Source organism: Silurus meridionalis, chromosome 2, assembly GCF_014805685.1.
Source record: "Silurus meridionalis isolate SWU-2019-XX chromosome 2, ASM1480568v1, whole genome shotgun sequence".
Lineage (NCBI taxonomy): Eukaryota > Metazoa > Chordata > Actinopteri > Siluriformes > Siluridae > Silurus > Silurus meridionalis.
The window spans coordinates 22,014,872-22,040,977 of NC_060885.1; the positions used below are offsets into that span (position 1 = coordinate 22,014,872).

Consider the following 26,106-nt stretch of genomic DNA (forward strand, 5'->3'; position numbering starts at 1 on the left):
ACACTACATTTCTATATAATCATATATTTGCATTGTCATTTTTATTATCAGACCGCTTTAGGGAGTAAATCTAAATTCCTAACAAATCAAAGCATTAACGGATGTATGAGCATACGGTATATAAGACATACCACCTATCACTACAATCTGTGTATTTTTATGTGCCCTGTATATGCATTAAGGCAGTTTGTACTGTTACAGTTAGTTCGTCAGAGTGTATTAACATGCTATCATTTGGCATTAGTGAGGGTAATGAAAGTGTTGCTATTTTTTCCCTGTTCCATGTTAAAAACCAGTATCTAAATTCAGTGTGTGGTTTGAGGCTAAGTAGAAAGTGAATGATATACACTAAGGTATATGAACATTTGCACACCACCGTAAGAACTGCAGGTTTTTGAGATTTAAAAAATGAAACATGCAACTGAATACACGCACAGGATAAAGATAATATTGTTTTCCCTGTTGTGTAAAAGGAGACAGAAAAGTGTGTAAAGTTACAAGGTTGAACTGATTCAAGCTTTTCAAGATTTTTATTTTCACAAAGTTATATGCAGAATACAATTTTCTGCTTAAAAATGTGTGCATATCATAAAAGGAAGTGTGAATAAAAAATTGAGAAAATATGAAAAAAAAATAACAATTTATATATATATATATATATATATATATATATATATATATATATATATATATATATATATATTAGATAATGATAAAATGATATTTGCAAATATATTTAGATGTGCAAAAGGGAAGTACACAATGTAATGAGGTGTAACAAACCAAAAACATAAACAGTGACAATGACAATGTAAGGTGCTGTGTGCAAATGCAGAATGAACACGAGTAATTGAGGAGAGAACTGAGCATAAAAGACTTATGGGATAGTTTAGATGGGCATGATCACATTAATAACTGATAACTGAAACTGAAACACTATCACTATGTTTTTGCTTCCATCACGTGGTCTAAATGGTAAACTACAAATATAAAATTGTGGATCTGGAGCATGTGCACAAATTGAACAAAAGTATATTAAATCAAACAGTAAAGATGAATGAACCTGCAAAATTTAATTTAACGGATTACTTTTCAGAATATGTGGTATTTTCACTGTTCAATCAGTTCACACAATTTCCTCCTGGTGATTATAGACTTTACGGTCATAAAGGATGTATTAACAATTACAGAATTCCCATCAATATTTCCTGCTTTTTTATTTGTTGTTGTTTGTGAGAGAACACTATTGAGTCACATTAATGTTGATATTTAAAAGTGATGTTACCAATGGGCAAAAATTTCCAACCAACATAAACGAGCTTCTCCGAAGAAAACAGCTTGTCTTTGTTTTTTTGTGAAATCCATTCAAGTACACATCGAACAGTCACACCCAGAGCAGGCCATTCTTTACACACACACATTAACATGCATATTTCAGCTGTTTACAGTCTCAAAGTTGATCCTAAATGGATCCTTACTCTCTGTATAAGTGCACTATATGAGGTATGAGATAATGACTTCATCATTCTGTCTGGTGCACTTTGTTTCCCTCAGGGCATGATTATGCCTGTGGTTACATCCAAAACCACACAGTAGCATATTAGGTTACCTTTATTGAGCTTCTTCTCTCTACATGGATGGTCTAAATACAGAACATATTTTTAGCCCCTGAGAAGAAATGTAAAACAAGTCTTTCTGTTGGGCAAAATAATGGAACATATTACCATTAGATTAAAGAATTGAATCAGAGATCATCACTGAATTAATTAAAAAAAACGAATACTACTACTCTTAAAATAATATAATAAGGACAACATTTAGTGAACTCCTGACAATTGCACCTGTAGTTCTTTCCCAAAATCTTTTCCCAAAACGCTGTACCATTACCATTTCCCTTTACTAAAACTTGTTCTATGGGACCCTCTTCTCATCCTGGTTGTCAGACCTTCTCAAGATAATCGACAGACATGTTTCTAAGCATCCACATAATGCAAAATAAAATTTGATGCCTCAGACCACCAGGGCACCTTCCGTCATTGTTCCATGCTCCAGTTCTGATGCTCACTGTATTCTAGTGATCGCTAGTAGCTAGCATGAACCTTTTCAGCAATTTGTGCTATAGAAGCTCTTCTGATTAATCAATCTGTACTAGCTAACACTCCCAACTAGAATCAACAAGCCTTGGATGCCTTTGACCTTGTTGCTGTTTTACTGATTATAATTCAACATCTGTTTTGCACATGTCCATTTTTTTCTTCTTTTGGAATCAATGTAAACTTAAGATTCACCCACCATTCATGACATTATGACCTTATAACATTACGACCGGTTATGTAAATAAAACTGATTATCTCTTCAGCATGGCACTTGTTAGTGAGTGAGATATATGAGGCAGCAAGTGAACATTTTATGTGTTATAAGCAGGAAAAATGTGTGAGTTTGAACAGTGGTGAACCGGCGAGAGGGTCATGGGCGGCCAAGGCTCATTGATGCACGTGGGAAGGCGAAGGCTGGTCCCTGTGGTCCGAGCCAACAGACGAGCTCATGTAGCTGAAAATTGCTGAAGAAATGAATGCTGGTAATCCTCGACAGGTCACAGCTGTTTTGTTATGTTATGCCTGATCTGTGTATAACATGTTAAGCAATGTTAACACTTGTTATGGAAGTGTTACTGCCCCGGTTCAAGCCCAAGTATCGCCAAGGTACTTGGTAAACAAGTCCCTTAAGCCTCAGTGCTTCATGGGCGCTGTCATTGCTGTGACCTACGCTTTCTAACTTCGCTGAAATATGCGAAGAACGAATTTCACTGTGCTGTAGATCAGCGGTCCCCAACCTTTTTTGCACCACGGACCGAATTAATGTCGGACAATATTTTCACGGACGGGTCATTAGGGTGTGGTGGATAAATACAACAAAATAAAATGATACGACCGGCATAAACATTTTTATTTTCTAAATCTAATAAAAAACGTGAATCCACTGTGTTGTTTTTTGTTTATTTTGCTCGCTTGGGGTTTGAATTTAGCGGTAATGTATTATGTGTTAGCGGCCGGAGCCCCTTTAAGAAGGTAGAGGATGGAGGTAAGACATGTGACCGAGGCCAAGCATCTTTACATGTACCAAGAGTGAGTCATAGACAGATATAAAATAAAATATCGTTCAGAATCGGATAATAAATAAAACGGAAATAATGTAAGTTATGTATTCTTTCTGTGCGGCCCGGTACCAATTGACACGCGGCCCGGGGGTTGGGGACCACTGACGTAGGGTACATGAGAGAAGTAAAAAACACCTTTATTCCCTCCACCTGTAAAAATATTCTATTAACATGTTATTTATGATAAACATGACTCTTGAACTCATCCCCGGTGTCTTTACTCCTGAGTACACTGATATGAGCATAACCCCCGGATGTCCTGCTGTAGGCTGCGTTCCGAACTGACGCACAACATACTGTAGGATGTCAGATTGTGTGTGCGGTTTGGGACGCAGCCTGCGGGTAGGGGGCGTGTCTGGTGGTAGTGGTGGTGGGGTGGGCTGTGTGTTACGGGCTGTGTCGTGAAGATAACGTGTACAGTTTGGGTGGCTTCGACCGAGACGCATCGGGAAGTAAAGAAGTGAGCGGCTACAGGGCGCACACGGACCCGCACTCGGTCATGTCAGATAACGGGATCACGGAGGCGCGGACCACTCCAAGCCTCGGCAACAAAGTGATCGTGGTGCTGGGAGCCCAGTGGGGCGATGAAGGCAAGGGCAAAGTGGTGGACCTGCTGGCCCAGGACGCCGACATGGTCTGCAGATGTCAGGTACCGCCGGCGCTGAACGATCTAGCTACTGTAGGAGATGCACTGTGATGCACGGTGTTTCATGTGTATGTGTATGTGTATGTGTAATGTACAGGTTTCAATAAGACCTCTTGTTAGCACTGTGGCTAACGCTAGCCGGACTAACTTACCTGCGTTTCCCCAATGCGGATTTCATTTCCGGCCGCATCTCATTCAACCAAATCACTGACGATCGAGTCACCTTGATTTTAACAGCTCTAAAAAAAACCCTAAACACAGTGCAATGCTCTATTACAGATCTAGAATCTCCCAAGATGTTTAATGTCTCTGGTATGCTTCATTTAGATAGAATGGAGTGTATCTTTATTCTGAGAGTGTATGATGATGATAAATCAGTGCATCTGACTTTAGTGGCTTCTAGAAGAAGAAAGTAAAAGTAGATGCCGATCATATATCTAGTAATGAAATGATTAGGGTTGAGCAATACATTATGTTGTGCCACTTCATCGATGACGAAGGAGAATGACGACGGGCAAACTGTTACACACACACACACACACACACACACACACACACTTTCACTTCAAGTCTGATAGCAGATAGAGTCATTATTTCGTTTCGCATTAAGTGCTTCTTGACACTAATCAACCCTTTGATTCCTACCCCGATCCTTCCAAATACCTTTGACAAGTTTTTCACCTTTTTATTCTCATCTTTTTCTTTTCATTCAAAAGGACTAAATGTACAACACTGTCATCTGCCCTGGTATACTTGGATCACAAAAATGTGTCTCTTCCTTAATATCCTGTTCTTTCTGATATTTTTTCTTCGAAAGAGTGCTTTCGGTAAAAAGACTGATGATATAGTAAATTAATTCACCCCGTTCATGATAATTACAACCTCAGCAGTACTTGATATGCACACTTTCACTCACGTCACATGACATGTTAAGGGATTCATCAGGGACTGTAGTCTGAGCTGGAAAGAAATAAGCCCCAGCATTGCTTCTGCAACAGCTCTTCTGTATATTATTGCTTGTGTATGACTACTGATGATATTGTTGCACTTGGTTCCACACACTCACACACACAGGTGAAAGAAACAAATGAGGGTTTGTTTGTTCATTCGTCCATCAGTCTGTCTGTCTATGTGCCTGTCTGACTGAGATTCTTGTTTGTATGATATCTCAAGTATGAGTATTTACATGTTTAAAAGATATATGTTGAATTATAGGTCACAGCATGATCAAATGTATGAAATAGTTTTTCTCCAACAGCTTTCTTCCTGTTCGCCTTCAAAAGATTTATAATTCGTTTTCTCTTGATGTGTCTGAGATTCAAGATTGTCCTTAGTCTGATATCCCAAGTATGAGTTATTAAATGTTTGTAGTGTACATGTGGAATGATTCTTATATCAAAGAAATGAAGTGATTAGAATTTGGAATTGATTTAAACAGGCTCAAAGTCACAGTAACAATCAAGTGTATGTAATAGTTATGGCCTGTCTGTCTGTCTGTCTGACTGACTGACTGACTGACTGACAGACAGACAGACAGAGATGACTGGGTAAAGTAGGCCTTTGTAGGTGTATGTAGTATTTATATAATGCTATCTTTATAACCAGTAGATTAACTGATTTGTACACAAACTGGCTCAAGGTCACAACAAGGACAAATATCTGAAGTAGTTTTTTCATAGCTTCCTTATATAAAGTATTAGTTTAAGTGTAGCTCTGGCAGTCAAATGATTAAAGACTAAGCTTTTTAGTAGTGTAGGCATCTCTGTCAATACAGCTGACTTCAAGTTTTGTCTTGTTTAGTTTACATACAATACAAATATTGAATTTCACTGGATACGGCTACAGACACCCTCGAAGTAATTGAGCCGAAAGAGTTCTTTCTTTCTTTCTTTCTTTCTTTCTTTCTTTCTTTCTTTCTTTCTTTCTTTCTTTCTTTCTTTCTTTTCTGTATAAGATGCCAAATCCTGTCATAAAGAAACCTATAAGAGTTTTAACAATCATTCCCTCATCAGTCTCTTTTGTTTTCACTCTCTTGAATGCAGCTTGTCATGTTACTGAGTAACCATAAACCCCTTTGTGAATGTAGAATGTTCCTTGTCGGAAAATTTGCAGCTTTTCCTCTGACTATTAAAAAACATGTTTGGGCTTACATGCGACATGCTCTTCTAATAATGAAGTTAGAGGGGACAAGTTCCTTTGTATTATAGAATAGAAATCTAGAAATAACTTTTTTTCAACTGCATAAAAATACACTATATGGTGGAAGTTCTTGGACTGCTGTCCATCATATCTATGGAGTTCTTCCTCAAACAGTTTAAACAGCACATAACAGTGTAGACTTTTTGTGAGATGGAGCATTATAATTTCCATTTACTGGAAATAATAATCCCATACCTGTTCTTAGAGGTTACAGCTGAGATTGGACAGTAATCGTGATTTTCATGTAAAATTCTGTTTATCAACATGGAACTGAAGCAAGGGTTCATTTATGTGGTGCTACTATGTAATCCACTTATAACAGTTTGTTATTTTTCTTCTCTTTGTTCTGGGAATAATAAAATAACCAAATACAGAACCAAATACAATGACATCTGTGTGTAATTTCCCACATACTTCCCACATCATGAATAAACGGATATTCCTGGATCATCTGTTGGTCATATGATGTAAAAGTAAAGCAAAGCACTTAACAAGTTTGTGCGTTCTTTCAATTTGGATTGGTGTCTTTGGTTCCTACATGCTTTTATATCTACTTTGATGTCAGTGTTTTTTTAAGATGAACTGGCAATAGCAATTCAATTCAATAGCTAAAGATAGCAATTTTGTTTATGAGATTACTCTGTTTATGAGATTTCTTTGGTTGCATTGTTTTCTATTTCATTGTTCTAATTCTTAAGAACACTGAGGGGTGGGAAAATTAAAGAGAAGGTATAGATATTTATTTTATTATTATTGTAAATTCAAACAAGTCTTACTTACAGTGGCAGATCAACTAAGAGTGTATAAATTCTAATTTAGCAATATATTAAATATAGTATACTTATACTGGGTAGAATCTCTGCTTTTATAAAAGCCTCAGATCCATCTGACATGGATTCCTCAAGATGTTGGAATCGTTCTTTTGAGATTCTGGTCCATGTTGACATGATTACGTCATACGCTACAGATTTCACGTCACTTTCATGCTGTGAATTTCTTGTTCACAGTGCCCTATTGGATTCAGATCCACTAACTGGAAAGGCCAGTGAACACTGAACTCAAAGCCTGAACATAAAGCCAGTTTGAGGTAACGTTTGTTTTGCGACATTATTATGTTAGAAGTAGCCATTATAAGGTGGCAACTTGTGTTCATGAAGGGATGCACATAGTCAGTAGTAATGCACAAATAGATTGTGGCATTTAAGCTTTGATTGCTTGGTTTTAAAGGCGTAAAGTTGACCAAGAAATCATTCCCACACTATAACACCACCTCCACCAGCCTGAAAGGTATGTTTGGTCCATGGAGTCCATAAGTTATGCTACATATAATAAGCAGAATGTGCACCAAACATAAGTTTTATTCAAAACAGTAGGAAATAACAGGTGGGATGGCGTGTTATTAGAAACAAGATGATGTGATGTATATGAAGTTAAATCAACTTTTAACTGCAACTCAAATTCATAAATGGTGGTACACTGTGTAAAATGTAAATAATACAATGCAATGATTTGCAAACATCATAAATCCATATTGTATTCACAACAGAACATAGAAAACATATCAAATGCTTGCAATTTTAAGGGGAAAAAAAGTAAATACTTAATTTTAAGGCTGCAACACAATGGGATATGGGAACTGAAGTGACTAGTTGCTGAAATGTTGGGAGAGGAATGTTGTCCCATTTGTGTCTAATTCAGGATTCTAGCTGCTCAACAGTCCTGGGTTTTCTTTGTTATTTCATTTATTTCATGATGTGCCAAATGTTTTCAAATATTAAAAGGTCTAGACTGCAGGGCAGCACCCAGACTTTTCTAATACAGCGTCTTAGTGATAGATGCAGCATGTGGTTTAGCGATGTTTTGCTGAAATATCCACGGCCTTCCCTGAAAAAGAGGCTGTCTGAATGGAAGCAAATGTTCTCCGAAAACCTATAGATACCTTTCAGCATTGATGGAGCCTTTCCAGATGTGCAGGCTGCCCATTGAGCTTTTTTGCACCCCGTATACCATCAAAGATACAGGCTTTTGAACTGAGCTTCCTCTTTAGTCCAGAGGATGCGGTATCCATGTGTTCAGAAAAGATTTTAGAAATTTAATTTATCTGACCACAGGACTTTGCCTGTGCCTTAGTTTTGGCCCAGACAACACAGCAGCGTTTCTGGATTCTTTTTTACATATGGCTTCTTCTTTTTTGCATGATTGGGCTTTAACCGTTTATCTGCCTATCATTACTTCCGAGAGACTCTGCCTCTCTAAGATCTCTCTTATACCCAATCATGTTAAGACCTGCAGCCAATTAACATAATTAGTCACAAAATGTTCCCCAACAACTGTTTATTTTTGGTAACACTTGTTTTCCATCTTTTATTGCACCAGTCCCGACTTGAGACTTGTTGCAGACATCAAATTTAAAATAAACTTTTTTAATTACTCAGTTTTAACTTTCTTTTATTCAAAAATAAAATATGGGGTTATGAGATTTGTGGATCATTGCATTCTGTTTTTTTTTTATATTTTACACAACAACTTCTTTAGAAATTGGTTGTATATTCTAACTAAATGTATGATATATATATATATATATATATATTATATATTATATATTATATATTTTATATATATATATATATATATATATATATATATATATATATATATATAGTGATAAGGTCTTCTCTTGTTTATAGATATTCCTTTCTTGTGACATTGTGTGTAATAATATAATACAGTGTACAGTGAGAGCTTTTTAGAAGTTTACTGTTAAAAGTATGATGTAGGTGAAGGGTTTAAATCCTTTGTTAAATAGGGTTTAATCCTTCTTTGTACACTTTATAATACTTTTATCAATGTAAAACAATGTGTAGAATGTGACCAGGGCAGATTAAAATGTGGCAGCTTTAGAAGTATCTGGTTAATGCCTTGGGTATGTTTAGAACCTTATAAATTCCCCCTTGTGTGTAACATTTACAAAGGAATTGCTTGTTTCTGATTGATTCGCCCATTTTTTCGTGATTAGTGATTTGTGTATAGTGCTGTGAGTATAGTCAGGCTTTCTGAAAAAAACTATACAATATTGTATTATGTATTGTTTATTGGTATTGTTAAGAGTATTCTAATTACTTTTGCAGTAAAGTAAACATTATATAGCCTAAAAAATTAAGCTTTCAGAAGCGCTGTAATGCTCTTTTTGGGTATGCAGAACATTTATTTCATCATCATCACTTCATCATCATTAGTACTGCACAATTAATTCATCATCGACTACCGGAATCTCAACGCTCAGATCACTCCACTCCCATATCCGCTTTCTCTGGTCTCGGCCGCCTGGATATGCGTAGCGCCTACAACCTCGTGCGCATCCGCCAGGGTGACGAATGGAAGACAGCCTTCATCACCCCTGCTGGACACCATGACTACCGCGTCATGCCGTACGCTCTATCCATCTCCCCCACGGGGTTCCAGACGTTCATGAATGAGGTGTTCAGACCGTTTCTCCATCAATTTGTGATCGTCTACATTTATGACATTCTCATCTTCTCCAGAAGAACCATCATCTCTACCTCAACATTTCCAAGTGTGAGTCCCATCAATCAGAGGTGCAGTTCCTGGGTTACATAATCAGCTTGGCGGAAATCCGTTTAGATGACGGGAAGGTGAAGGCGGTACAGGACTGGCCCTGTCCCAACACCATCAAGGAACTCCAGCGCTGCCTGGGATTTGCAATTTCTACTGCCGGTTTATCCAGGGCTTCAGCCTAGTCCTCGCTCCGCTCACCTCTGTACTAAAGGGGAAGGCCAAGACTATCGCGTGGACCACGAGGCCGAGGAGGACTTTACCGAGCTGTAGAGGCGGTTCTGTGTCGCCCCCCTCCTGCGACACCTGAATCCCCAGCTCCCATTCATAGTGGAGGTAGACGCTTCCTCCACTGGCTTAGAGGCTGCCTTGTCCCAACAGTCAGGACTCAATCACGGCTTCGACCCTGCGCCTTTTTTCAAAGAAGCTGTTTCCCGCCGAGCAGAACTACGACATCAGGAACCAGGAGCTCCTCGCCATCAAATAAGCGCTCGGGGAGTGGCGACACTGGCTCAAGGGAGTGGCACAACCTTTTACGGTCCTTACCGACCGTAAGAACCTCCAATACCTCCGTGAGGCCAACGGTTGAACCCCAGGCAGGCAAGATGGGCACTGTTTCTCACCCAGGTTTCATTACACCATCACGTACCGGCCGGGCTCGAGAAACGGCAAGGCGGATGCCATGTCTCAGATCTATGGCCCTGACAAGCCAACAGACCCTGAGCCTTTAATTCCTCCCAAGCTCATTCTATGCCCTATCGTCTGGGAACTGGAGAAGGAAATCCACGGACAGAGACGTGTCGACAAGCCCTGCAAAAATCCATTTACGACGCTCCCGGTTCGAGTCACCTGGTCAGAAGACGAACTCTCCTCTTGGCCCAAGCACTACTAGTGGCCGTGTATAAGTGGGGAGGTCGCTCGGTTTGTCTGGGGCTGCCCAGTCTGTGCCATGCCAAAGACCCCATGACCACCCAGAGGTTCGCGGACTCTCAGAGGTCGAAGGCCCCATCCTACCAACCTGGGGACCAAGTTTGGTTGTCCACTAAGACTCCGACTCCCTTGTAAAAAGCTCAGCCCCTGCTTCATCGGGCCGTTCCAGATCATTCAGCGGGTCAATGGGTAGCCTATAGGCTAGACCTGCCCCCCAGGTACTGCATCCACCCAACCTCTCACGTGTCACTCTTGAAACCATTCACACCACCTACCACTATGTCAGGGAACCACCGGCCATGCCTTCCCTTAGCACCCTGCACGCTCGCAGCGCCTCACCCACTTACTAATCACCGTCACCTGTTTCCCATCATCTCTCCCCCTACTTAAGGCTCTCACTTTCATTCATTCATCGTCTGTTCTACAGTGCATTCTGGAGATCATTCATAGACTATCCATTCTATGGACTTTACCAGTTTCCTGGTTCTATTACGGACTACACCCGTTTTTCGGTACGGCTACTTCCTGGCTGTTTGTATTCTGTTTAAAGACTATTAAACCTTGTTATAGTTACTTCGGTTTCGTCTGCTAGATACCAGCCTGACAACCCTACAGTTGCAGTGTGTATATTATTGTTCCTGCTGAACTGTTGTGTGTGTATATGCTTTTCAGGGGTGTAACGGTACACGTATTCGTAACAAAATTGTTCGATACAGGGCTTTCAGTTCGGTACACATGTACGTGCAGAACATAGTTTGTTTAGTCTCCACCTCGCACTTTGAGTGGATTTTTTATTATTATTATTATTATTATTTTATTATTATTATTATTATTAAACTTGAACACATACTTCGTCCACCACTGAATACAGACAAGTGGAGTGATGCACAGTGAAATATCACACTGTTGTTTGAAGGAAATACACAAAATGGTGTTGACACGTCGCTTGGCCAATGAGTTTAATAATAAGATTAAGGGGTATACAAAAATAAAAAAGAGGTTAATTCTGTAAAACAGGCACAAGACAAAATACTGTACATATCTTGTACGGTAATCTTCTTTTTGGGACTCCAACTTCTACAAGCTGTAGATGCTTTGCATGTACCTTTTAGTGCCGTGGCAAACTATTGACTCGAAAAATTACTCAAAAATGTTTAGAAATAAATCTCACTGCTTGCATAGAATAGGGAGTGTTACTGATGAATTCACCTTCAGCTTATACACTTTCACTGCTACAGTTACAGTGAAAACTTTTTTATACCTCTTTTACAATTTAAATAATTACTGTTTTATTTAAAGAGTGCTGTAACACTTAGACATGCAGCTTTGCAGAAATCCATATGTAGATTTATTATTAGATCCCTAATGAGCAAGTTAGAGATGAGCATGGCAAGTAGAAACTCCAAAAGGAAGAAACCTCGAAAGAAACTAAACTCAATAGAGAACCCTTCCTACAACCCTACAACTAAAACAAACTGGTTTTGGGATGTGTAAACTTGGCATTCATGGTATCCAAGTTATACTGCCCCTTAGCATAGTTCAGTTACTAAATACAATGCAATGCAAAACAGCATAAACATGCCTCAGAAGCAGTTAATCAAAACCCCCTTTTTTCGAACAAGATTGCTTCATCAAACAGTACACAAGGATTTCTAAACAACTGATCAGTATTACAGCCTTTAGTTACAACTGCTCTAAATTGTTTGTCCCAGGCAAATGATCTGCATGTCCTCTTAGCTTGTATAGAGGTCACATGCAAATGAAATTGTACACCGTATTGTACAGGTCGATTTGGGATTTGTGGTTTAATATTCCTGCACACACACATGCACACACACAGACACACACACACACACACTGCTGTCTTGACCGTTTTGACCCAGAACATTCAATTTGCCTTTTTATCTCAATTTTATATGCAACCCCTTACAATATTTATCTAATTTTGAACCCGAATGTATTTAGTTTTAAACAGAATTTGATTTACAATGTGCCATGATGTGTCCAAAACCAGTTCTGTTATGCTAAGTGGATGAACAGTTTGGAGAAAGTGAACTCAATGTTTAAATAAATAAATAAATAATAATAAAACAATTTGTTTTGCAAGTAAGAGTGTACAGGGCCTGTTCTGCTTTTTATAACACCGCCTGCACTAGCAGTTTTCTTGGATCTATTTCTGACTGCCACAAACTCTGCTGCAGTGCTTGGACTGACGGTCACACTATTAAGCACAAGCAAATAAAGTACCGACAATGTTGGGAAATAAGGCTGCAATCGCTTGTTGATTATGTGATCGTATATCGTTATTTCAGCAGAATAATATAGCAGAAGGCACCAATACACAAACAGCACTCTTAGTAAGTTGTCTTTAAATTCTTATGTAGTAAAGAATATCCTAATCAAAATCATAGCATTCATATAGAAATTAGCGCTTTAGTTCATCGATTGAGCAAAGTGGCAGGCAAATTCTGAGATTCTCAAAATGTTTTAAATATATATGCATTTTTATAGATTTCTAATGAAAGAATAAACCACCTTCACATGATTTGCTGTTTAAAAGATGTTTCTCAATTTGAAGGGGTTTTTAAATGTTATTATTATTTCTAATGCTTATATCCTCTAGCTGCTTTAGTATGCTTCTAGAATATTATAACTATGGTTATCTTCATTTTAAAAACGCAACGCAACAGATGCATGTTGAATGCATCTCGTCAGGAAGTTCTGCGTTAACCATATTACGTTTCCTCCCTTAACTCTACGCAAATGATGAAAGGCCACCTGTTGCCCTGGGGGCGTAGCACGTTCTACTTTCCATCTAACAAGATTCACAACATACCAGGGAGTATATATTTAACATACTCCTTGTATACTGATATACACAGACAGATGAACCATTTAGTTTTCTCAAAAGGATTTTATTGCATTGGTGTCAAGTTACCAAAATCATCACCACTGGTTTGGTCAACCCTCTCATTTTGAGCTGCCTTTAGTTAACTAGCGTCATATCTTTAAATGCATTACATGTCTGACAGTAAATAAAAAGCTTATTTAGGTCTGACAAAGCTCTCAAAAGCTTTAAAGACTGCAGTTTAACATGGCTGTGCCATTTAGCTGTACTAAATAGATTTCAAATGAAATCAAGTGATTATATTTGTAATTTTGTTGCTGTTCCATAATACATATATGTATAGTACATCTAATTTATCGCTACTGACTAGAAATATTTATGTAAAATTCTGTAATACACACAACCTGGCTGAGTTATGGTGCATGGATGTCTCTAGGGAGAGTCGTGAATCGTGAATACTAGCAGAGATGTAATGAGTACATGAAAATCATGCTTAAATAAAAGTATAGATACTACAAAAACTTTACATAAGTAAAAAGTCACCAATTCCAATATGACTTGAGTAAATGTATTTGATTTGAACAGTACTTGAGTATTTGACACATGTTGAACGTAGGTTCAAAGATGCAATAGTCCTCAACACCAAGATACAGTTTAGTGAAAAGCCAAAAACAGTTGATTTGTAAGGTTTTATTTTCTAAATACAAATCAAATTGTACAAATCAGCTTAACCATGATCAACACAGCCGCTTCAACATGCCAGAATGAAACAGTAAAAAAACAAGTCGGTCAAACAATGACGATGAAGTGAAGCAATACAATATTACAATATAGTGGAGTACAAAGTACTTCTATTGATTCATAAATGCTTTTATCTTTGATACTCAGCAGACAAAACGGCAAAATATACTTAAGTAGAGTAACAAAGTACATTTACTCAAATACTTTATACCAGTGCATATCAGAATCATGCCATATTGTTTCCATTTATAAATATTGCATATCATTTTCAGGTTTTTCAAAGTGTCGTATTTAAAAAACAAAAAAAAACAAAACAAAATGATTATTACTGTTCCAGGCTTATTTAGATAACTTTTAGCTTCTAACACCATCTGTCTATTAAAAAAAAGAATAACTTCACAGTAGGGCTGTACGATATATATAGGCTACGATAATATTATAATTGTTGTTTTAACAATGTGTGATTTGACACTATCAAATAAATCGCAAAACCCCAAAAAAACACACCTACAAGACATTAATAATTAAGAACAAATTAACAATACATTAATATTTAGAGACTTACATTTTAGACATCACATTGCCTGTTTTTTTTCCATAACAAAAATAATTCCAAACAAAGCCACGGCACTGTTTTGCATTTTTGAGCAATAGTAATTAACTAAGTAAGTGAGTCATTGCGATTAAACGGAATAATTTAAACGGGTGATTAATTTAATCGCAATGACTCACTTATTAACAGTGACTTATTGGCAGTTTTAATTTCATATTTAAAATATCTTTCCTCTGCATTGTACAGTTTCATTTTGTTAATTTCATTTGCTTGGAAATGTCAAAATGTCTTATTGTTAATGACTGTTAAATGTAATAATTTGATTTAAAGATGATGCACTTTCATAAAGTAGCTTTATGAAGGAAAAACAAATGCCCAAAAAAGGTAAAAATACATTTTAACTTATTGGAAAAAAATGAATCCTTGTCATTGCTGTGAACTGACCACCATACAGAATATGAAAAATCTAAAAATATTTAAGGAGTCAGCTGTCCATGGTAGTCCTTATGGTGCCAGAACAATAACACACTCAGGATAAGATCGTCTGATTTTCGTATTTGTAAAATGCTGTAAAAACATTGAGATATCATTTTACACCCCTACTTGAGAGTCTTTCAGGGAAAGGTGTCACAGGTGGCCATTTTGCAATAAATGATGTAAATTCTATTGCTAATTGCACCTGAGCTGTCTTAAAGGTTTAATAGCAAGTAGGTTCATTTGAAGGGTACCTATGAAAGTTAAGCTTTTGCAGTATTTGTTTTGTGGGGTTACAAGATTTAATCAGCATGTTTAACACAACTGTAGAAGTAGACACTTTTTGTAGAAGTTTGATTTTTAGGAATTAGTTAGCTACCTGTCCAATAGGCCCATGATGGCACTTGACCAATAGGCCATCCTAGGCGCTTGACCAAAGAAGCCCTCAAATGCGCTTGACCAAAAGGATTTTGGTGACACTTTACCAATAGGCCCTCATAGGTCCTTGATCAGAAGGCCCTCTTTGTCGCTTGACCAATAGTCTTTCATAGGCGCTTGACTAATTGACACTCACAAGCATTTGACCAGTAGGCACTTGTAGGTGCTTGACCAATAAGCCCTCAAATGCGCTTGACCAATATTTCTTGACCAAAAAACATTGAGCTAAATCCTCCTCTTAACCAGGACACAGGTAATTAGTATTAAATTCATATTATATCTTACTGTTGCTAACTCATAACAACATGCCATTGCTAATTATTGCTTGCAACTGAACATCATTAAGTCTTAATATGCTTCAAATAAAATATGCTTTTGTGTTGCAAAACTTATGCAGTAACTTCATGCTAAACTCAAATGCAAGCTGTCAAATCATAGTTCAGCTGAAGTACCTTGGCAATAACAAACTGCATATCACTATACTGTCAAAAATGTTAATTATTATCTCATGTTCGACTGTTATTCTTTATGGACAAATTATTACTCTTATCAGATCTGCTCTAAATGTAAAACACACCATGGGTGCAAATCTGTTTATGTGGCAGCCTGCTGTGCCAGTGGCTTGTGACAGGTTATTACAGGGGTCTGAGTGGTATGGCTCTATCATGGTTGGTGATAAGTTGGCAAGCCTGATACGTATCCCACTACTGCATAGGCTTATCAGTCACAGCTAGCTACTTTTAGCCTGTCAGGTGTGGAATATGGAAGTCAGCCAACACAGCCTGACGCCCAAATCCAGTGAGAGTCATGTGCAAAGATAAAGAACATTGAAAAAGTCACAATATTGCTGGAAATTCTGATTAAGGCTGCTCATATTAAGCGATTAGGCAATATAATTAATTTATAATTACTTTAGAATCTTATTGACCTGTAATTAAATAAACATTGATATTCAGTTAATAATTAGCTTTTTTTTATATACTTGCAAAGCTTTTTTATGTCCTTGTATCAAGGTCAATGTAAATTTTGTTGGTTTCTGATCTAGTTTATGTTTACTAGAACATCATTATCTTTATGCACAACAAACTTTGGGTGTCTAAAAATAGTTGTCTACGTTGCTAGTCCACTGTAGTTGGTGTGACTTAATTTTTTTTATTTATCTACTTTCTTTTTAAAAGGCTTAAAGTAGAACAGGGCTTTTTAGTAGTAGTTTTCAGTAGAAGTAGTTTTCAGAGCTTAAAATTTTATTATGATGATAGTAATGATGAAAAATTGTAGAAACAAAAATATTCATAAAACTACAGATATCCAGTTAAATGGAATACACATCAAGGTGTAGTGTAAAACAGGTTGATTTGCATGTTATGAATAAGGCGTTACATTAGCTTGCACAAATATACAAAGTAGCAGAATAGCCAAGCAGGTAAATTGTACTAGCTACAAGAGGTCAGCTGATAATGGATTTTACAGATACTGATAGCTAGGTTGGATCGTACTTGCTGAGACAGATTAATTGACCTATAGTTTATAAAATGAATACTGGATAAAAAACAAACAAACAAAGACTTCATGTAAAATAGTACTGAACTTTATAAAAAAAAATTTAAAAGTATAGAATCATGAAAATGTGTGAAATGAAATAATTATGAATAATACTCCAAATACGTAGTTACAAATATACACTTTAAATAAACTGCACATAGCATCAATGATTTGCTTCTAGAGGCCGCTCTTGTACTGTATAAAGAAACCTGGAAAAACTGTCAGTATGGATTTTTGCTGATAGTTGATAGTTTCAGCAATCAATTATCAGTGCTGATTAATCGGTCAACCTCTACTAGCTACATACACTCACCAATAGCACCAAAGACGTCTGCTTCTTCCTTCCTTGTTTTATTTTGTTTTGTAACATTTCTATGCTTATTTCACGATGGCTGTAGATGACAAGATAAGATAAAAACTTAAAGAAACATATGGATCACATGTGCCATAGGATGGGCAGGGGTGGGGAAAATACTGAAAAAGTGAATATATAAATTATGTGTCCAAATTTTACCCAGTGGTAAACTTAACCGAAGATGCACTTAAGTGATTGTAAATACGTTTTCCATTAAGAAAGCTGTTGATTTTCATGCAACCATGCCTTTTGGTATTATAGCTAAATTAAGTTTAATTGTAATACTTGGCTGCATTAATGTGGCAAAATAATACATAAGTATAATCAAAAAGTACCACATTTTTTAGACTTAATTGCTGATGTTGCTTGTTGCTTGACATTACTGATAGTTTTACATACTGTATGTTCGTAAAAAAGTTTCACTTTCTTGCTTGCTAATGTTAACCTATGGTTTTTGGACCTGCTCTGTCGTATAATAATTCGATGAACAAGACCACCTCAAACTGACAAGATTTCAAATTGTTTTAGCCATGTCTCAGCAATTTTTTTATTTACTTTGCCTAATGTGACATGGTATGCAGTAGCTGTTGGCTAATGTGATAGTGTTTCTCCTGGAGAGAGGCTCCTGTAGATATGGAACTTAACTCGTATCATACCTGAAATTGTGTAGGATAGAAAGAGCATGGCCTAATTAAGGCTGCTCCACATGTCCAGACCTGTCCAGTGGAATACTGTAATACTACACTGCATTGTTAACACTAGATGTCCCTGCTAAGAGTATGGCCATATATTAACTAAAAAGGACAGGCATCTCACAGGAGTTGACCAGGAATAGCTTGGGTCTTCTGCTCATTACGTAAAAAAAAAACCCACAAACGTATGCTGATTTATTGTGGGTGCTCTGTAAGAACAGCCACATACTTTATGAGAGGTCAGAACCCAAGCCCTGACGCACAAGGACACTTGATATCCATGCATGGGGACTTTTTTTTTTTTTTTTTTTACATGAAGGTTATTTATGTGCACATATAAATAATCACTGTTTATCCCAATTTTAGGTACACACATAATATATATACACACACGCACGCGTGCGCACACACGCACGCGCGCGCACACGCACACAAGAGGTCAGTTTTGATAGTGGCAGTCTGTGGGAAAGCACATTGGCCTAACTAAGGAAGCAAAACAAAAATTAAAAAATAAGAAAGAAGGGAAAGATATAGAAAGAATGTAATTTCAGAAGACTATTGGTAGTGTTGTTATTACGTTCTATATACCGTAATTTCCGGACTATTAAGCGCACCTAAATATAAGCTGCACCCACTGAATTTTATAAAGATTTTTATTTTGAACATAAAAAGCCATCTACATTGAAACTAATGAACTTTACACAGGCTTTAACGAAAGACAGTGTCTGTTACACGGCTTGTATCTAAACAGTAGCCTACCAATAAAGTCATTGTTCACTGTCTTCCTTCTTCCTTTCACAACAATTTCTCTCGGAGTTTTTCTTTTGGCATCGTCGTGCGTTTAAAAATCACCATCGGTGAAGCTTTTCTCCCGATGCCGTGCAGCTCAGAACACAGGTGAAGTGTGTTTTTTCATGCCCGGTTGTTTTCAGCGTGATGAATGATTCGCATTTCCTGTTGCCAGTCCGAGTGAGCAGCAGGTCAAACGTCAGAGGAACCTCATCCATATTTATGATGTGGTGCGGTCCGATTCAGTGGGAGCGCGATTTAATATAAAGAGTTTCATTGGTGAACCTGAACCCATTCGGCAATTTCATTGGTCTAATGTTATGGGGCTCAGTTTTTTGGCTTGAATCTTGTGAAACTGGGAAAAACCCAGGAAAAATCCATAAATTAGCCGCTTCATTGTTTAAGCCGCGGGGTTTAAAGTGTGGGAAAAAAGTAGCGGCTTATAGTCCGGAAAATACGGTAGTTTATTTTTTCATATCTTAAAATACATTTACATACATTACAGTTTGTGATTAAAAACAAATTGATCTTGGATACTTGGTCTGTCCTTCATGAGGTGCCTGTATATAATTGGTACTGGGGAAGTTGCTGTTCATTTATGGATAAAAATGTCTGCTAGAGAGTTTAACCCATAATTATTAGAACCCTGAATGCTCGTTCTGGGAAAGATTGACATATTTTCAGTGGGGTCCAAAAGGAAATAAACAGATTTTTGCCTTTTTTTTTTATATTTTAGACAATAAATGTTCAATTTCTTGATATATTTAATAGAGGTCGACCGATTCATCGATGTACAAAAATAATTGGTACTAATAGTTAATTGCTGGAACTATCAGTTATCGGCAAAAATCCATACTGATACTTGCGTTATGCAGTACAAGAGCAGCTTGTAGAGGCAAATGGAATGTTAATTTTCAATGCATGTTTTTTTAGTAGACTCAGTAGTGGGGTTTTTTTTGTTTAAATTTTTGTAATAAAGTGCGGTACTATTTATCTCTAATATTTAATTTATGTGTCTATTCTTTTATATATTTGCATTTATTTTTTCTTTTTTTCTTTGCTGATGTAACAAAGAAATTTCCCCACTGTGGGATGAATAAAGGTATATCTTATTTTATCTTATCTTATCTTATCTTATCTTAATGTTCATGATTCATAACTATGTCTAGGTCAGTATACAGTATACAAATGTAATCAAATGTGTGATATTGACTGTTTACTGTTTTGTGGGTCAAATTGCCAGATTTCCTCACAAACCAGGTGTTTAGATGACATTCTGGTGGATTTGATTTAAAATGGGTCATATGGTTTTGTACAAACCTGCAAGGTTTACGTATGCCATATCAGCATTGTAATTGTAGCTGTGCTCACATCAATGTGATTTTCTATCCATTTAATGAGCTCTGCCACCAAATCATTCACAATCATGTCATGTCAACTGGAATACTCTTCAACCAAAGCTTTAACATATTAAAACCACAAAGTAAGCCTGCAGAAGTTTCTTAGCGCTCTCTGACAATGAACAATGAGTAGTTATTTCCTTTCCTGTTCTTTCTCTTTATTGAATTGTGTATGTTTTTTAAACATTTTGTAAATAAGGAAAGATTTTAGTTGGATGTTACAAGCATCTATTTACCATCAACAAGTATATTTTAATCCAAAGAATCCAGAAATTGTCTAGGGCCAAGCTGTTAAGAATAGCATGATATTTGATTAACAAGATGAGATTTTGGACTTGATCCATGCAGGGTCAGAGTCATGGGGTCAAGTCAAATGTCTTAAATAGCTTTCCTTTAATAAGTTGCTTTCTGTTTTTGATACAAAGATGTAACTTCAAGAATTTAAGGCTCATTTTAAACTCATAATATTAATGAAATCAAGGCTAATTTTCTGTCAAACTGTCAATCAGTAGGCAAATCTTCATAGTACAAAAATAATTAGTTAATTGTTTGTGAGTTATTTAACATGTGAAATAGTAACAAGATGGACTAAATGTTAGTGTAAAAACTTTTCATTGATTTTCTTAGCAGAAAGTTCGTCATTAACTATAGTTACTGGCTATATAGTAATTCAAATTTTTTTTTGTAAATAACGATTCAAAAGTCAATTACAAAATATTATGTGACTCAAATATATAGTTGACATCAAAGTGATTGCTCAGTGGTTGGACCTCTGATCGGAAAGGTTTTGAGTTCAAATGCCATAAATGTATACAGTTTTCAAATAATGATTCTTGAACAGTAAATTAATCTTTATTTATAAATAAATTTTTCAGGAATGATCTTGTTAGAATTAATAGACTCTAAACGTTGAAAGACATTTAATATAGTACACATGAAACAAACCTGTCACTTTTTTCACAAAATATTGTTCTAGAAGTATTTCAATACAAAATTGTATTGTCATATTAAGCCAGTGATATAATGATAATGTAGAAGCATAATTATGTAAATTCACCCTTCCAGAAAGCATTTTTTCATAAAGCACCTGCTAGTAAAGCGATTATGTCCATTTCTTTTTCGACATAAACAGGGTCAATCCCCGACATTACTGACTCTGGATTATTTAAAACACTAAAATTATTCTTCAGTTGTCAGTACGTTGTTGTGTGCCATTTTTCCTACACATCACTGGTTATGCAACTTGGATTCAAACTCACAATTTTTGCAATTGTATGTTTTTTTTTTTCTTAAATTTAACATCTATGCAAAGCATGAATTTGAATTTGACAAGTGAAGAGCAGACACTGTGTGAATGCCAAATTATTATTGACATTTGTCCTTATGTAATCAGGCATGTATGTAAACACAATGGCCAAAAATCGAGGTCAGCAAAAACAATCAAGGTCATGCTCATAAATATTAAGTAGATCACTTAATTAATGTGAAAGGCCTAGTAACCAGAGAGGTTTTGTGTATATATGTGTTGTAAGGTTTCTACCTGATCTGGAATTATGGCTTTCTGTGTACCCAAGTGCAAATATTTTAATGTAGAGATGCACGAAAAATTTTACCACTGTACAGATGAGATGTTTAAAGTAGAGAGAAGTGTGTAACAGACTCTAGATTTATTTTGAGAGATTTGAAATATGGTCTGTGCAAAAGGTCCTTTCAAACAAAAAGAAGTACAGTAGTTTGAGAAGTGCACATATTTTTGTATTGATTTGCTGTTCTGTTTTATTCTATTGTGTTTTTGTAGGGAGGCAACAACGCAGGACACACAGTGGTGGTGGACTCTGTAGAATATGACTTTCACCTTTTACCTAGTGGCATTATCAACCCTAATGTCACAGCCTTTATTGGTAAGTATTTTATTATCAGTGTTTTAGCTACAGAATTGTACTGTAACTATTTGTTCCAGTTTACTTGAGCCATACCCCGGACCAAATCATGCGGCACAGTGCAGTACCCCATTCATCTGCACTGACCCTATTTGGCTAATGGCTTTTTGAATAATGTGTCAGCAACTCTTGTGTTCGAAAAAGACTAATGCACGGCAAACCCTTTAAACGTTTCAACAGCCACATATTTCATCATGCGAATTCATGGAACAGTAGCACCTTATATTTTGTGTGTGGTCCTGAAAAACTGCTTTATCATGTCCACTGTATACATTAATGTGCATTAGTAAGTGTTCATTCTCATAACTGTGTTGCTATCTATTGCTACACTATAGTCATCTGGATTAAAACAGCTCTCCTGTCTTTTAACAGGCAATGGTGTCGTGATTCACCTTCCCGGTCTTTTTGAGGAGGCTGAGAAAAATGTGCGGAAGGGTAAAGGTGTGTTTGGGTATTCGGAAAACACAGACATGGTAGTCTGAAGCATGTCTCTTCATGTGTCTCGTGCGCACAAACCAAAATCTTTTCTGCATTTGATTCCAGGTCTGGAGGGCTGGGAGAAGCGGCTTATCATTTCTGACCGCGCCCATATTGGTATGTGCGGCTTCTGTCTTTCGGGATTTATAATCAGGATTGTTTTGTTTTTACTTGTTCAATTGTAATGCAATTAGGAAGAAAACAGTTTGCCTCCGCTTTCCTTTAAATCCCAGGAGAATGTAGAACGAAATGCAAGGTTTTTTTATGTGTCTGCTATAGCAACTTCTTCAATGTGCATTTTTGCATCCATTCTTGAGGTTAGTTGTTCATTCTGGAGGCAGGTTGCTTGTAATTGGCTAAAGTTCAGTTGATTCTAATTCAGATATTGTTCTAGTATTAGTAGTAGTAATCTAGACCCTCTTTGTCTACAGTGTTTGATTTCCATCAAGCTGTGGACGGTGTTCAAGAACAGGAGAGGCAACAGAAAGCTGGCAAAATGTAAGCACTGTTTCTGCCACAAATGTAATAACTAGAAAATGTTTCTGTGGTTTTATTAAACCTTCTGGATTAAATAGAAATAAAAATCTTTTTTTTTTTTTTTTGCAGGATTGGAAACTAAACTGGTTTTAAAACTTGTAAATGAAACTGTCTCATTTGGGGTTTTTTTTAGTTTAGGAACAACGAAAAAGGGCATCGGGCCCGTCTACTCAGCAAAGGCTGCCAGGAATGGCCTTCGCATATGTGACCTTTTGTCTGACTTCGAACAATTTTCAGAAAGGTGAGGGCATCACTTAAATGACTATAATAGTAATAGACCAGTAATGATCCACTGTACAAACTGGTTTTTACACACTTATATGTACAAAAGTTTGTGGACATCTGACCATAAGATTCTATGTGCTTTTTGAACATTCCATTCAATACTAAGTCCTCAATGGCTGTAATAGTAACCTCCACTCTTCTGGGAAGATGTTTCATTAGATTTTCAAATGTGGTTGTGAAGATTTGTGCTTATTCAGCCATAAGGGTGTTAGTAAATTCAGGTACTGATGCAGGGGAGGTGAGTAGGCCTGGGGTACAGTCAGCGTTCACATTTATCCCAAAGGTTTTTTTAGTAGGGTTGAGGTCAGATCTTTATAGCAGACCACTCGTACCGATATCTTCATGGAGCTGACTTTGTTCCCAATGCAATGTCATGCTGGAACAGGTTTGGGTGTAGGTGAAGGCAAAATATCAGGTGTCCCAATGCTTTTGTAGCTAGAGTGTTCTTAACAACTATTTTAGACTTAACACACTCTGTTGTTATCTAACATCGTCTAACAAATGGGTTTCCAAATGTTTTTCTATGAGGGCCACATCATTTTTCCTTTCTGTAATGGTGGCTGGGTTGGTCTGTTACAGAAAATGACATGGGCTACCAGTGACTACCACTATAATTGTGAGATTTTATTATGATTTTAAATATATTTATTATGCCTCTTAAAGCTCACATGGAATGTTACTTTGAATGTACCATTATTTTAGTTTGTGGGTGAATCTAACAAATAATTAATTATTAGTTTTATTTAAAAGCCAACCTTTATTATCAAATACTGATATGATTTAAGTAAAACGTAGATTTCAAATGACATTTTAAAAATATGGCTCTGGCATTGTTCAGAGGTCCATTAAATATGTGTGCGAGATTTAGTTTACAAATTCTGTTCTAGTTGAATTGAAATGTTTAATTTGTTGTCATGTGAGATTACAAACCCACAGCAAAATGAAGGCCTTTTTTTACGAATGCTGTTCCATTGTGGTCAATTGTTGTAATTTTTTTAAATTGAAGCTTGTTATTTATAGGTATAAAAATTTGGCCTCACAGTACAAGTCTATGTACCCATCATTGGAGATAGATATTGATGGAGAGCTGGAGAAACTCAAGGTGAGTTTCACTCAGTTCCTGAGTGCTGTTTCTTTCTGACCAGTTTTGGCTTTTAGATTTATCTTTAGCCTTGCGATATAGGCTTTGTTACTGATAATTGTATGGAACATTATAAACATTAGGGCTGCTATGACACAAGTCACAGTTATTTAAGCATAACTTTACAATGTGATCTAATTAAAGGCAGCATTTGAGTAAAGAAGAATCAACCAACTCAACTACCATTTTTTCACATATGAGCTTACAGAGCAGTATGTTTTTTCTTTTATATCAGGCTTATGTGGACCGAATAAAACCCATGGTAAGAGACGGTGTGTTCTTCATGTATGAGGCTCTGCATGGTGCATCTAAAAAGATACTGGTGGAGGGAGCCAATGCTGCCCTGCTGGACATTGACTTTGGTAAGCAAACTGCAGTAATACATGTGGGACAAGTACAGCTCATTCCTTTATTCCCAACCACATGCAAGTGAAAAGAACAAGTATTATCTTAACCAGCCAATATGAAACATTCCCTTTTAAAATGTGCTGGAACATCATCTCAGCTCAGCAGGGGAGTCTTTCTCCAGATCTCTGGCACAACATATATGGCCAGAGGTGGAAAGAGTACTAAAAAATTCTAAGTAAAAGTACTATCGATTCAAGTTACCTACTCGAGTAAACTTAAAAAGTAGGTTATTTAAAATGTGCACAGAGTAAAATTTACAAGTTACTTTTTTAAACAGCAGGGGTGAGGTGTTCAAATGTAGTTAAAAAAGGACAAGGGGATATAAATCTTAGATTTGTTTTTAATTGAAGGAACACCTTTACAAAATAAAGTGCAATAAAAAAAACAAAAAAACAAAACACATTTCCTGACTGGAGTCTAATGTGAGCACTTTTGCACAAAATAATCTCCTGTTATAGTGTCATTTATGATGACGAGAGAACTTGCAAATGCATATTCAGAATTCAGACAACGGCATTTCGCTCACTCCTGGGTCATCATCACTGGCATCTGTCTTGTTTGTCTCCGCCTTTCTTTCTTAGTGGGTTTAGTGGGTTTGTTCTCCCAGCCATCAGCCAATCAGTGAATTGGTTCCCGGCATGTAATTTTTTTGTTTTCCCCTTCCATTATTTTTATTTAATTTGTTCTTTTCCTTAGTAAAGGTTCAAAATGTAGTAAAGTACAAAACTTCAAACAAAACACAATTAGATAAAAGTAAAATGACAGATTTTTAAAACTACTTTTAAAAGTAGAAGTACACAAAAAACAACCTAATTACAGTAACAAAACTAAATGTAATTCATTACTTTCCACCTCTGTCTATGGCTAATGTACCTCCTGGAAATCACATGACACTCTGCATGTTTCTTTCAAACACCAGTCACTTTTAGCATGTTGACTGTTTTGTTCCATTGTATGTCACAGCACTGGTATGTTCGTGAA

General features: G+C 36.6%; 1 protein-coding gene across 1 annotated transcript in view; it reads left to right on the forward strand.

Annotated features, from left to right (window-relative positions):
- The first annotated feature begins 3,521 nt into the window (after window positions 1–3,521).
- adss2 (adenylosuccinate synthase 2) overlaps window positions 3,522–26,106 on the forward strand; it is a 28,684-nt gene continuing 6,099 nt past the window's right edge. Inside the window, exons 1-8 of the mRNA XM_046876647.1 lie at window positions 3,522–3,806; window positions 22,136–22,238; window positions 22,650–22,718; window positions 22,821–22,871; window positions 23,186–23,252; window positions 23,425–23,532; window positions 24,597–24,678; window positions 24,953–25,079. Of these exons, the coding sequence (XP_046732603.1) occupies window positions 3,657–3,806; window positions 22,136–22,238; window positions 22,650–22,718; window positions 22,821–22,871; window positions 23,186–23,252; window positions 23,425–23,532; window positions 24,597–24,678; window positions 24,953–25,079 (757 nt within the window). The 5' untranslated portion in view covers window positions 3,522–3,656. The remainder of the gene's footprint in view (window positions 3,807–22,135; window positions 22,239–22,649; window positions 22,719–22,820; window positions 22,872–23,185; window positions 23,253–23,424; window positions 23,533–24,596; window positions 24,679–24,952; window positions 25,080–26,106) is intronic.